This window comes from Pleurodeles waltl, chromosome 7, assembly GCF_031143425.1.
Source record: "Pleurodeles waltl isolate 20211129_DDA chromosome 7, aPleWal1.hap1.20221129, whole genome shotgun sequence".
NCBI lineage: Eukaryota > Metazoa > Chordata > Amphibia > Caudata > Salamandridae > Pleurodeles > Pleurodeles waltl.
In genome coordinates, this window is record NC_090446.1 from 79,889,353 (window position 1) to 79,904,006 (window position 14,654).

At 46.4% G+C, this 14,654-nt stretch overlaps 1 protein-coding gene across 1 annotated transcript in view; it reads left to right on the forward strand.

Annotated features, from left to right (window-relative positions):
• The window catches only part of LOC138303688 (centrosome-associated protein CEP250-like), a 159,234-nt gene that overhangs the window by 141,022 nt on the left and 3,558 nt on the right, over positions 1–14,654 (forward strand). Inside the window, exons 30-31 of the mRNA XM_069243015.1 lie at positions 7,890–8,045; positions 13,688–13,798. Coding sequence (XP_069099116.1) covers positions 7,890–8,045; positions 13,688–13,798 — 267 coding nt within the window. The remainder of the gene's footprint in view (positions 1–7,889; positions 8,046–13,687; positions 13,799–14,654) is intronic.

The following is a 14,654-nucleotide window of genomic DNA, read 5'->3' on the forward strand; positions in this document are numbered from 1 at the left end:
GTAATCTGGTCTTCAGTAGACATGCCCAGTAGCAATGGGTGCAGGGATGGCTTCAGCCACTCCATGAATCTTCTCCTCCTTTGGTCATAGTCTTTGGCTGGCCCAACCGAGCTAGGGGTACAGTGTGGCTTTTGACCACAACCTTCAACCAGACCACTCCTTCGGACTCCCAAAGCATATAGAAAATGATGATGGTACTTTACCTACTAACTCTGGGCACACAGTACACTCATCGAGCAGTGCACACCTGCTCCCGACCGTGCATATGGCATAGCTCAACAGATAGTGCTTGCAGGATGTGAACATGTCATGCACCCACTCACCTGGCCTCCAGAGCCCACTGTGCATAGGCTTCATCTGTGTCCATCAAGTTTGGATTTCAAGCTTTAACTTTTGGTAGTGATTTGTACCCAATCCACCTCTTCCAAAACCCACATACCTGTGGCCATTCTCAGTGCACTGTGGGCTCAAGATCTGACCTTGACCCTGCCTTTTTCCTTTCCTGCTCCTCAACTTGGGCTTTACCTATACAGAGCATGATCAGACCTCAGAATGTGTCAGTATGACTAACCTTGTACCCTAATTCTATGCTACCATCTCAAAAAGCCCACCTGTAATAACATTTGGAAGCCAAGCCCCATTCCCAGCGCCACGTGGAAACAGCCAACCACTCCCTGCGCCTAGTGTTCACGCCCAGTGTTCACGCCCAGTGTTGGATTCAGGACGAGACTTGTACTTGTCTTGCTTAAATCGTCGCACTCCCATGTGACTGCTCAACACTGCAGTTCAGCCATGCCTATTGGTATTGGGCATGTGTTTCCGCTCTGATTTACTTACTGAGCTCTGAATGCAGCCTTTAGGTACACCCTGTGCCCAGATCCCTTGGCAGAGCATAATGAGTGCTTACTACACATCACTTTGTGGAGAAGTGTGGCTCAATGGTTAGAGCGGCAGACCCTGATGCAGAGATCTGGCCCGGGACCAGGGTTCAATTCCCGCCTCAGCGGGTCTTGGGCTCAATTTCCTCAGACCTGATAATTCTTGCATCGGTGCCTAATCTAATTCATGGGTCCCACTCTGTAACTCTGGGCAATAGCTTGCTTAATCTCCACAACGGCCCCAACAGCGCTGGGATGCCTGGCTTCACCTTGGAGGTTGCCTAGGAGTGGGCACCTCACAGGGAAAAGCCAGGAGGGGTTCCACAGCGGTATGAGTACAGCGCCTTGAGACCCTAACGGGTGAGTAGTGCGCTATACAAGTACGAAATTTACATTTACATTTACTTTCAATCATGTACTGCAGCCATTCCGTGCCACCCCTGAATTCTCTTTGAACACAGCCTTTTACGTTTCTCAGCAAGTACTAGCCACATGGCCTGGTGTTCGACTAAACCCTATCATCATTCCATCCGGCCATGTTTGGTGGGCCATAGGGCAATGACGACGGCTGGGCTTCAACCGTTTGCCCCTGATGTTCCAGAAACCATGCCACTACGGCTTGCAAACTGGCAGAATACAACCTCTTTTGCACTTGATTCTCAGCAGCAGCCATGGCAAGCAGTCATAGGCTTCTCAGGTCGGCAAAGATTCAATAAAGGAATGTCCAACCCAGTGCTTATCTTCAAAAGAAATAAAAGTACTTTATTGCACACTGAATGCACTACTACACACTACTGTCTTAGTGTCTCTGGGTGCTGTTCAGCTTGGTGCTGCGTCTCCACCCAAATCCCCCGGTTCTCTCCTTTGTTAGGCCCTCTCCTGGTTCTGGGTGGTCCCTACTATTATGGGAAATGGACTAGTAGTGTAAATATAACTCGTATGCCAATTACTCACCCCCAAATTTGTTTGCACACAGTCTCTGTTCAAGTTCTTACCACAGTGACATAGAATCAGTCCACAAAGGTCATCCTTGCCACCAGGCCTTCAAGCACGCCTGAGCGCTATGCTGGAGTGAGAGCACCCCGGCCGGCAGCTCTTCTTACCCACTGTGCACTCTGGGGTCGCATCTAGCGGTGCACCGCACCTTGTTATGGTCAGTAGGTTTGGGGACAGCAGACCTGGCACAGAACTGTTCAGAACAGTCTGATGGTGAGTGGCTATAGCTTTGGGTTCTTTATGCTGGGCCCATGCAGGAGATGGTAGATGCTCACTGGGGCTCCGATTGGGCCAGGCAACACTTACACAGTCGCTGCCTGCTAAAGCTAGTAGACTTAAGTTGCTGCAGCCCTACACAGGCTAGCTGAAACGGGCATTTGTGGCCATCCCGCATGATGGTCACTGCGCAGACACAGTCTTGCACAGGCCAGTCTATAGGGAGTTGCAGCCACTTCTAAGCTGATCTTCAGCTGGCAGCTGCAGCCTTGCATAGACTGATCCAAACACAGCCCTGACCAGCCCTCAGCCATTGTGGTTGCGGTTCCCACCAAGAACCTGCGTAGAGAGACTTTAGGCCCCCAGATGTTCGCCCCACATACATTAGGGATGTGCTGAGACTAGCTCCTCTTTGGAAAGACACTCCTCCTACAGGGCTGGTAGGCTCCTTCCCTCTCTAAGCAGGTAGGCAGGCAGGCTTGTAGGTTCCTCAGGACAAGTATTCAGCTGTTCCAGCAAAAGATCCAGAATTCAAGTGATATCCCCTCACTTCTGATAGAGAGGCCGTTGGGCTTTGTCTCAGTATTCTGCAGAGCATTCCCTTACTTTTACAGAGCTGGCAGAGAGGAGATGTGGATCGACTGTCTGAAACTGAAGAACCAGTTTCGGGTGAATCTCCTTTCAGGACAAATCCTTTCCAGGATGTTCACCAGTCACAGTCTTCTTGTACAGTGATGCTTCTCACTGCAGTGAAGCCTCCAACCTGGAGGTGCCACCTCTTTAGGTATGAGGTTGCTGCACCTGGCTCTCATTGGCCCAGCTGAAGAAGAGGGACAAAAGGCCAGGCCTCACCTAACACTCTCCTCACTTTGCACAACAGAGTCTGCAATCCCAGCCTTCGTCTCCACCATCCACCAAGTGGCAGTGTTCAGAAAAACTGATCAGCAGCTCCTACTAAGCAAACCCCACCAGCTCCAAGGTGAGTGCTACATTTTCATTGTCTGGGAACACAACCTCCTCTCCATCATAGGCAAATCCAGGACTGACATTATTCTGATTTATTCAGTCACAAAACGCATGTGCCACGGCCGCTACGCACATCAACACATATAACGCACACAAGGAACTAGGTAAGCACAGAGAAGCAAAACTGTACATGAGTGGGCTGTAGGCCTCCATTTTAATAACTCGTATAAAAAGATCTGGTCAAACTATAGATTCTCAAACAAGAGTGCACTGCCACTACCACTACATGTGTACATGTGCAGGGATTTTAGTCTGCTGTCAGCAAGTGAGAGTACATTTAGTGTGGGGTAGAGCAGGGGTCTCAGGAAAAGTGCAGGGCCTCCTTATGTCAAGAGTAGGCCTAGGGCTTTGCATAAACTCTATATTGGAGTGAGGCCAAGGCAAGACATCAAACGTCATTCAAAATGAAAGGATACACGCAATCAGGCACTGTGGGCAGGGAAACATGCTTCTACACTGTGTAGAAGACATTCCCTTGACCCTGACATGGACTGGGCATTGTTCTTTGGCAGCCATTTTTGTGCTGTTCTACATCAATAATTGCCTAGGAGAATTTTGAAAAAAAGATGATTTCATGACTCCCGAGAACGTCCTCTCCTTTTAGTCAATCTGCTTGCAGCTGGCCAAGAAAAACTAGATTATGTTTATAAGCCGTCAAGAGAATGCTTCTAGGGCTGTGCATAGTAATAGTATCTACCAGAATTAATATTACTATTGAAATGGAGCATAACCCTGTTTGAAGTACACACTGGTGAGATTGCAAAGTTCGGCTTAGGTTTATAAGATATAAGCTACATTAATGCTATCACACTCAAAGGTTGCGTTAGCAGGAAACAAGTACACTGTATGGGCAGAGTTTATCAACTCTTCAACTAACTACAGATATGTTTCTGGAGTAAATGAGTATTTTCCAGCCCCCTCAGCACTGACCCCTGCCTCCTGTGGGCATGAAAGCACCCACCATGAGATCCCGTTCTAAACTCTCATGCCTCAGGAACACATTTCCCTACTGCCTAGCCCTGCACAGACATCATGTAACCCAACAATGTGGCATACAGAATCAAATGTTCAGTTAGAAGATGTAGGTGAGTAGCAAATTGTTACTTGTGCTTTCTTGAGCTTGTGAATGGTTTGCAAACCCGATTGTAAATTAAATAAGCCAGTGGAGTGCCATAGCTTTCCTTTTTACCATGTGGTTATCCTAAAACCTACTGAAAGTGTTTTGAACAAGCCAGACTCTACCCTTATTAAAGCCCCGTCATCATTCCAAGTTCAGTGTTACAGAAAGTAAAAATGCTTATGTGGCTTAAAATGGGAAATGCTACATTTAGATTGACTCTCTCCATCCTTGTCTCCCATTTGTAAAGCCCACATGAAAATTGAAACAAAGAACCTGACTTAGATAGTCATAGGAAAGCTATGTTTTTTCCCAGAGAAGAAGTTGTTTGTTATAGGAACACTAGAGAGTTCTCTAGAGTCACATGGTGTGCATCATCTCACCATCACGTGGTTGGGTGTAGAAATCTCATACTGTAAAACTTTTTCTACCTTTTGGTGGGTGGAGACATAGGCTGAGCAAAAGTATGGTGTTGACTGAAGGCCCACAGTACCCGACTACATGACCGCCATTTCAAATTCTTTTTTTTCCTACCTTTGAGTTCAGAGGTCAGCTGAGGGAGTTCCCGAAGAAAAAACAGAGACCATCAACAGATATGGGAACCTGCCAAAAAATTCAGATATTCACTGGATTTCGATGTTAGATTGAGTTTTTTTCCTGCGCTATTCAGAGGTGTCTCAAAGCAGTCAGAGAATTTTATGGCTTTTATGTCGGCCCCTGAGTTTTCTCATCATACTTTTAGAGTATGAGTACAATCTTCAAATGTTGACCAATCTGTCACAGCTTGCAGTGCCAGCTACACTGGTTCCCTTTTCAAACTTGACTCATGCGTGTCGGCATGGTACCGATTGCCCATTGGATAACGGCAGACGAGGCAGAGTTATAAGCAGTAAAGAAACACAGAAAAAAAAAAATTGTTGATAGAGGAGATGTGCCTCTCCAAAAATGGCAGCATTGAGACTGAAGAAGCTCTGAGTGAATACAAGGAGGACATAGGTTACTGGTGCTGTTGAAAGACGAGGCATCCAATTTACATGTGAAACTGCTGAAGCAAACTTCTTCGAGTGAGAAAACACAGTTGCTTAAGTACCAGCCCACATCACAGAAAAAGCTTGCAGTTGAAGGAGTTCAGGACTCTTCGCATCATGCTGGGTCAAAAGAAAAGGCCAATGCTAGACATTGGCTCCACTTCTGAGGATGATTGAATGCTGAATGGAAAGGAGTGGAAGGCACCCTTAAAGGAGACGTTCTAGAGGGCTAAGAAAACCTCTGACATCCCCGCCATCAAAGGAAGAAAAAACATATGCAGCACACGTCTTTTCTCGTTTCAGACGTGTGCATTATTCGATCAGTTAGTAGTTGGATCTAGAGAAGTTTCTCTTACTCCCTTCTTTCTCCCTTTTTTTTTTTTTGTTTTTTTTTTAGTTGTGGGAGTAGACCATTTGGTGCCCTGTCCTTTCTTAAGTAATGTCAGACTTATGCCCACAAGCCCCTGTCATTGTTGCCATTTTTAGATTATTTTTTCTGCCTTTGGCTATGGAAGCTCAGCGAAGAGCTCTGTGGAGAAGAAAGGAGAAAATGAAGTGGTCACTGAAAGAGCTAAGGAGTCCCAAGACATTGGAGGATTCATCTGAACTACTGACGGGTGTCACGGAAGATCAGTAATACACAGAAGAAACCTGAAATTCTTCTAAGAGTTTCCAAAGGTAGCGCCTCGACCACATGGGCTGGTGAATGAGAAAGTGGTAGCGAGCCAACCCCGTACCACTACAGCCACCACAAGTTTATGTAGCAAAACAGCCCAAACATTTGCAGTCTCTCTCTCCAGTTACCAGTAGGGCATGCGATACGTATGCCATATTCCAGCCTAAGACCTGGAATACAAGAGAAAACAAAGGTGAATGCATAATGTAATGGTGCAATCCCAGCACAAACAGGAATAGCCAAAAGACCTGGACTTGGCAGCAAAGAGAACCCTGAAGAAACTGAATTGGCACAATTCACTGAAGAATTTGTCGAGGTCAAGCAAGAAAAGATCCCCATCAGAATGTCAAGAGAGAGATGTTATGCGGTTCCCACTCTGATACTGGGACTGCGTGTTTTGGATGGCAGAAGTGTGGGAGACTGAGACTGTCCACACCATGAGTGACTACCGGCTTAACTCCTGGCTGGCTCAAACATCTAAACCCACCCACTGGGGTAAAAGGTGATTATAGCATCCTGAACATGACCCTCTGACTGACTCCCCAGGGATGGGGATTGCGTGTTGTTACTCATGCATGCCAAGGCGAGCCACAAAAGATGCGAGATAAGTTTTCAATATATTTATTGAAAATTTCAAATATCACCCGAGCAACCAAAGCAAAATATTCAACACTAAATCGTCTGTATATTCCAAAGTGATCTTTAATTTGGAGTATTCATATTCTTGAATGTATCAGTGTAGCCATCAGTCCGATTACAACAGGTGTTGTCACCATATGTTTCATTACTTTGGTACAATGACCTACCACTTCATCAGGGCTACAAAAACAAATTAAAGGCAGCCTAAGGCAAGGTGCTACAAATTGCATCATTGAATCCGTCACCAAAGTTCTCCATGTGGTGCAGGTGAGACCTATTTACAATATGATTAAATACCGGTTCTCCATGCATCTATCAAGGTCAAAAGCTAACAGAGTAGCCCAATCAAAAATACTTAACAAACAGTACAAATCAGTAAGATGTATCAAATTAAGAAAGGGATCGGAAGAAAGAAGTGAGAAGAAGTGATGGTAACTTTCACCAAATCACAGCTTACTGCAGTACAAGTAAAGAAAGTGATCCAAAGCCTCTGCATTATAAGCTCCTTTTCACACCCTGGTACTGATGTCAGGAGACCAAAGATACATTTCTTAGCAATAATAATCTTTCTCCTCGAAACATTGTTAAAGGTGAATGTTCTTTCTATATTTTATAGTATCCGGTTTTGTGGCTTATTTCTGTTTATTTTTCTACTTAGAAATTGTTATTTTTATTAACATTAACCATAAAATGGTAAGAACTTTACAACTGTACGTAAGTGATATTTTATACTTCTGCATGTATGGGAAGAGCGCTGTCGGCAAACATGCACAACCATGAGATGACGTGGCAGCACGGCGGGGTGGCAGTACCTTTTTTCAGTTTTCAAAGAAATACGCTGAAAGCAGAGGTTTTTCGTTTCACAAAATGAAAAATGGATGCTCCTTATACACTAGGGAGTTTCTCCCAGTATGTCAGGGGCATGTTTTTTCCCTTCTTGGGGTTGCAATGCCTTACATAATGGGTCGGATACTGAAAAAACAGTGCCTGAAAAACAGTGCAGGTCTGCCTGTGCCGCAAAGATTGCAGTCCTGCAGCAGTTGGCCCTCCACTAATGTATTCCCTGGCTTTATTTAAAGATGCTGGTACGAAGCAGAGCTTCGAACTCCAAATACGGCTGGAAAAACAAGCTGCAAAGAGTGTGGGGGGGCATTCATCACCCAGAACCCCACCTCTACAAATGAAGTCTTATGTCTGTTTTTTCCAAAACAATTTCTCAGCATTATTTGTATATGTAACCACTCAACTGTTAATTTTCTAGTTTATGCAAAGAAAGAGTAATTTAAACCTGCTTGGGTTTTCCACCTCCTCAGGACAAGGAGGAGGACCTGGCGAAACCACTGCATGCTGAGAAGCAGGAGATCCTGTACGGACGCTTGGAGCTCCTTCAGCGAGCTGTGGCCAGCTTGGAACATGAGAAGCGTGACTTGGAGATGGTGAATGCACAACTGAAGGAGACGCTGCAGCGGGTAAGACTCTGGGACAAATGATACATTAACAAGCGTGAGAATGAAGCTGAGTGGCTTGATGGAGAGGTGGGACTAGTAAGGTGGGTCACATGGGAGAGTGGGCTATGTTAGAGAAGTGTTGCAGGGCAAGGGAAGGAAGAACATATGTCTCTATTAAGGTTTACAAATGATGAAGCAAATTTATCCCTAACAGACCCCGTCTATTGCGGTCTATAGAGATGTGACTTGACCTTTCTGTCTCACTATTGTCTACAAAAAGACCCAGACACACTCTGGTTGCCAATAGAAAAAACACAAGAGTGCCTTAGACATCAGCCCTGCTACTGCAGAAAAACAGTGTGTACAAGCCAACTTCCCATAGCCTGTAAATTTTGGGTGCCCTTTGGCAGTAAAACATAATTGTTGGCGCAGTTGGGAGCTGCCATTGACTAATGTCTTCAGGAAGTGAAAGAGTCTTTACAAAGGAAATTAAGTGTTCCTCGCCAGACACCAGCAATGGGTGTAGATTCAGAATGCGATAGAATATTAGGGGATTGGGGAAGAATATATCAGCCAGCCTGCAAGGCAAAGTGGGTAGGAGCAGAGTTACATAGAAAAAAAGTGGTGGATGGAATGCTTGAATTAATCTCGGCCACTGGTAATTAATCTGAGCAGCATTCCAGTCGGTCATTTTGTTTGCTCAGTGGGCCACTACAGGCAGGTACTAGCTTTATGCAAATCAGCCTTGGTTGATGCACCTGTAGGAACAGTTAAGCCTGAACATGCCTTGCATAGTCCACTCAGAAGGGGGTCAAAAGCAACCTCAGAACAGTTTTCGCCTTGTAGACATCACTTGTGATGTGCAGCTTGAGCCCTGTGGCACAACAAGCACAGAACTCAAGTATGGGTATTCTAATCGCAATAGGGGGATCTCTCTGAGAAAAAAAAAGAAAATGCTTTTGCTCACTGTGTCCCTTCAAATGGGGATCAACCTTATCCATATCAGCCCTGGTCCTTTGTTATTACAAGTGGTTCAGTCCTAACTGCCAGGTTACATTCTCTGTTAATTGGCATTTAGAGCTGGACTGTTCCAGCTGGAGCAGGGCCAGTGCTGATGTGCATATTGTTGCTCCATGTCTGAAGTGGCACAGTGGTCAAAGTACAATAGACCCGGAATGCAACCAGACTCTTGAGGTCCTTGGGCATGTGAGGACACCGTCAGTCCCCTCCTCCTCAGGATGTAGGGCACGGGTGCAGGGGTGTTTTCTGTTGACAGCCCAGCACTGGAGTTCCTCTTGGTTGTACAGGGGGAGGGGGGGGGGGGATAGACCAGCAGAAACACTCTGCAGGCATGGACTGGGGGTCCAGGCAACCAAGCCAACAAGTGGGCTCAGGTCTCACAAGGCAGGGAGACGTGGGGACATCCTTGGCTCTCTTCTCCATGGTCCATGGCGGACTGGTGCAGAGGTGTCCTAGAGTGTCGGGTCTTTGCTTCTGCAGACCTCCCTGCAACCGCAAGTGACCAGGAGACAGTCTGCAGGCACTGTCGTGAAGTCCACAGTGGGCGAGCACAGGGGTGGGCTCGTCTTCTGGAGGGCCTGGGGACCACATTGGCATCATTGGCCCACTTCAACACGGGCTGGGTGGCTTGGGTGCAGTGGTGATGTCCGGAGTCGGGTTTCTGGTGGCCTGGCCCTCTCAGGTCTTTCTTGGGCACCTGCAATTGCAGGGGAGCAGCTCCTTTACTCCTAAGTAGTTCCACCTGGCGATTGGTGAAGCACTGGAAACTCTTCCAGTTTCTTCGAGGCTGCAGCTGCAGGACAGGTCAGTTGTTCCTCGAGGGTTGGGTGCAGCAGGCAGGCCGGCAGGGTTGGCGCCAAGTCAGTTGTGCTCCTCCGTTATTGGGTTCACCAGGCTTATTGTCCACTATTTCTTTGGTGTCCAGTGAAGATCTGAGGATCCGTCTGGTATCAGGGGGTCCAAAAATACTCAATTTAGGGAGCATTAAGGGGAGTGAAGAGTAGTAGCCAGTGGGCTGGTTACTCTTGAGGGGGGTGGGAGGGGGGGGTCACTACACCCCCTAGATGATCACTTCTGTGGGGAGTGGGCATCACGATGTCCAGAGTTCCTAAATTTCACACCAAACCCTATGGGTGTTCCCAGCCTGGAAAAGGTGGGTGGCTTCTTTGAAGCTCCTGCCTTGGAATGCAGGTCATCCTGTGGGCAGGGGTGGCTATCACCCCAGCCCTAGGCAGGTTTTTGTTTCTGACCTCTCGAGAGCGGAGGTGCTCACCCTCAGAGGTTAGATTCTTGTCTGTTGGTGGCAGGCTGGCAGCTCACCAGCAGTTGGTGGGTTTTTCAGGGGACCCTCTGGGTGCAAGTATTAATAAATCCACCACTGGAATCAGTGAGGGTTTATTAATGCAAGATGTTTGATACCAAACATCTATAGGTTCAGAGAAACCATTATGTAGATGAGGAACTTGTATTGACCAGTGTCAGGCACATGTATTTAAAATTGCTTCCCTGCACACTTACTATGTCTACGAATCGACAAACACATAGAGGTATATTTGCTCATGCATATATGCCCTCACTTGTAATATAATGCACCCTGCCTTGGGGCTGAAGGCATGCTGTAGGGGTGACTTACAGATATTACAAGCAGTGTGTGTAGATGTAATGGAACATGGAATGACATGATGGAAGAGTAAGCCCAAGAAGATTCCAAATGAATCCGGGTCTGGAGAAGCTGTGCCGGAGTTTTACCACTGAATATAGTTGACCCAAATAAATGAACTCTGTTTCAGCAAGAAGCCATACACGAGTTACTACACAGTGTTTTAGGGGTCATGTGTTTTCAATTTTGGTAGCACCTTGTCACAGCCTGCAATGGCAGTCTGCATAAGGTTGGTGCTGAGTCCCTCAGAGTGACACAAGTGTGCTGTGGCTCTGAGTGGACTTCTTCAGTACCCGTACCCTAGGTACCAAGGGTATCATTTACTAAGGACTTATAGATGGGCTGAAAGGCCTGTCCACTTGGGGATCAAGTGACCAGTTGTCTTGTTTTAGGGAAGGAATACTGGCACTGGGGACATGATTAGCAGGAGCTCGGTGCACTTCAGTCAAAGTTGCATCTAAAAAAACAGGCAAAAAGTAGGGGCTACTGCAACCAAAACCCAGGTCCCTACAAGAAGAGTTTGTAAATGTCAATATAATCCAAGTGTTGGTTCAATACGTAGAGGTTGATTGGCTTTTTCCGCTACTAAGCCTATTAGGTGAATGAAAAGACTTGACAGCTTTGTCGTTTAATTGAGGTGAAACAGGGAAACAATTTTTGTGGAGGAGCTTCGGATTTGTTCGGAGGATGGCGTTGTCCTTGTAGACTTAAATGAAAGTTCTTGGATTGAGAGAGCCTGGAGCTCACTGAGGCGCCTGAGAGATGTTAATGGGTATAAGTAAAGCTACGTTTTAGGAGAGGAACTAGATTGAGCTATCTGGGTATCTCATTTGACCTGAGTTGCAGTGAGAAGGTCCAGCAGTTAGGGAGCTACTTGTGGGGGCTAATGGATATCAATAAGTGTCAATTACCAGGGCTGTCTGTCCTATGTGGCAGCAACCAGGAAAGGTGTTAGAAATCTGGAATTGTTGATGGGTCCCAGAAGTTACTCGGCCAGAAGATGTATGTGGTGGCGGAAAGCCCAGTGCCAGGTCTCCTGCACTAATGATGAGTTGGTGCCGTCCTGCTTCTGAAGGTAGTACATGGCAATCATGTTATCTGTTTTGATCAGGACTGCTGTGCCCAAATGGCCTGAAGGAAGGCCCTGCGAGTGAGGCATATTTGTATGTTCCGTTCCTAGTGATAGAAGCCCAGATGCACTACATTGTCATATGGTTAATGTGTGTCCCCCAGCTGACGAGAGTTGCGTTTGTGCTAGCAGAACTGGGTGGGATGGGATGGGGGAGGGGGAAAAAGTCTTCCCTGGAACATGTTGTTGCTGTTCCACCACTGCAGCGAGCAATAGGACTTGGCCTTTACAAACACTAGATCTTCTCAGTAGTCCTCTGCTTCTGAGCATTGGCCCGAGAGGCATTCCTGCAAAAGGCACTTGTGGAGCCAGGTATGAGGTACGGTGGCGATGCAGGAGGTCATCATCCCTGGAAGACTCATCAAAGTTCTTACTGTGAGTTGACAACTGAGTAAAGGTAATAGCTGCTGGAATGCCATCACCTCCTGCCGGCTGGGGACTTTGGCTGTCACCGGATCGATTAGAGACACAGGAAGGGTTGAATCTGGAGAGTGTGTAAGAGAGACTTGGTGGAATTTAAGGTGAATCCTGCACCATGAAATAGGGATCTCACAGCTTGGGTGTGAGTTATGCATTGTTGCTTGCCTTCGCTCTTGATCAGGCAATCAATTGAAGTAGGGGAAACATGGATGCTGCCCACCTTAGATGAGTGGCTACCACTTCTAGGTACTTTGTGAATACATGTGGAGCAGTGGTTACCCAAAAGGAAAACACTGAGTTGTTCAAAGAAGACTTACCACCTATGGGCAGAATGGATATGGACATGAAAGTAGGCACTCTTTGGGTCTAGCACAGTCATGTAGTTTCATTTTCGGAGAAGAGGAATCCGACTTTTTAAAGCATGAAGAAAGTGGGCAATTGCCCAGGGCTCCGCTTCCAAGGGACCCCATTTGGATAAAAGTATTTCTCTCTTCTGTCAATTCTATTTCTCTATCGAAATCTCTCTTCCTACCTCTACCTCCGTCTCTGACAGTAAACCCGTTGTCATTTTGTGAATTTTTGGGGTACCAGACAAGAAATATATAAACTGTGCCTGCTTGCTGGTGGAAAAAGCTACTGCTGCCTCTGGTGAAATGGGTGGGATCGGGGAGGTGTCCATAGTGCCTCCTGGAGGCTGCTGCTTCTTAAAGGAGACTAGGGGCTCCTGGGTTTGAAGGGCACTCGTCGATTTGGCGTCATCAGCGTCCTCCTTTATCTTCTCCAGCATCTCATGGACGCGACGCCCAAATAGAGGTCCCCATCAAATAGCAGAATGTGGAGATGCTGTTGGATTTCTGTCTTAAACCCCTGAGATGCAGAGCCAGGCATGGCATCTATTACAGATGCTGGTGTTAACCCCCCCTGGAAGCTGCGTCCGTGGCATCGGGGGCACAACGGATTGTGGCGTTGGAGATAGTTTGTCTTTGGACACTATTTCCTCCCACTTCTTTCTGAAATCTTGCGAGAGATGCTTGACCAAATCCTACATTTCTTTAGCCTAGGCCCTATCTTGGCAGGAGAGAAGTGCAGTGGGGCTGGCTATGCACCGAAGGGCACCCGTAGGTACGGCAAGTCTCTTAACTTCTGTATCCAGTTTTTTGATCTTCTTACAAGGTGGCTGGGCTTCACCTGTGGCTTGAGCAGAAGGCCACCAGCAGGCACTGTAAACAACTTGTGCGGGACATGGCAATACCTCCATTTGTCCCTTAGATTTAAAGTGCACCATACCTTTCTCAGGCACATTCTTGTTCATATAGCTGCCTGGTATCAGTATGACATCAGACTACAAAGAGATAGAACTGTTTTTGGTAGATGCCTGTAGAGAGACAGCACATCGATCCCATCATGTGACTCGTGGTGTATTCTGCCTTGCAGGTGGAGCTGGAGAGACGTAAACTGAAGAAGGCTGTCCGACACCAGTCCCTCAGCACCTCACTGATCTCAGACTCCCCTCCAGGGAAACCCAAAGCTGCAACAGCCAAGAAGGTATGTGATCTCCCACACTTTGATAATATAAGATTTTCAATTCATGCAGACGGGTAAGTTGAAATGTACTGTGACATATGCACGATCGAGGAATCGTACAAAGTGACCGTGAGCGTGGGTAGTTTTGGAATCATCAGCCATGTTCAACATCATCTGTGATATCCCGTCAGCCCAGGTACCACGTCTTATAAGTTTGATTCTCATTGCAGAATACTTGCGTGTATGGAAGATTAAATTATTGCATGAGGAGACTCACTTTCCCTATAGTCCAGTCATTTTTTTCGCTCTCCTTTCTGACATCTATCCCCAATTTCTGCTGTCTTTTGGTAGTACAGGTCTGTCAGTGAAATCCTCCCAAATTCTCTATAACCATAACAGCCCTCAGATAATTGGTATTTTGCAGAGATCTGTAATCTTCAGCTCTGCATATATTTACCATCTACCAGTTCCTTATCAAGGCAGACTAGGCTGCAATGCTGGGGTCACATATTTATGCCAATAGGCCTCATCGTGGCTGAGCCATGATTTTTAAAGAGAGATATATTGAGATATGAGAGGTATGTCAAAACATGTATTCTCTTGGCAGCCTCTAACCCTGAACTAATCTGGCGTTTTTGTACTGATATTTTAACAGGTCTGTTAGTTTTATTTTCTCCCAAACAGTGATTCTCGTTCGTAAGTCCTGTTTTATTTATTAACTAAATATAAACTGGCCTGTTTTAGTTGTTTTTCATTTTTTTTTCTTCAACTTAGCACAGACACAGCTATACACAAATACCTTCAAGCTAACGAGATAAAAATTAAACCAGTTAAACATTATTCAAGGAAATACTCCACATTAGCCTGAGATTGTGAA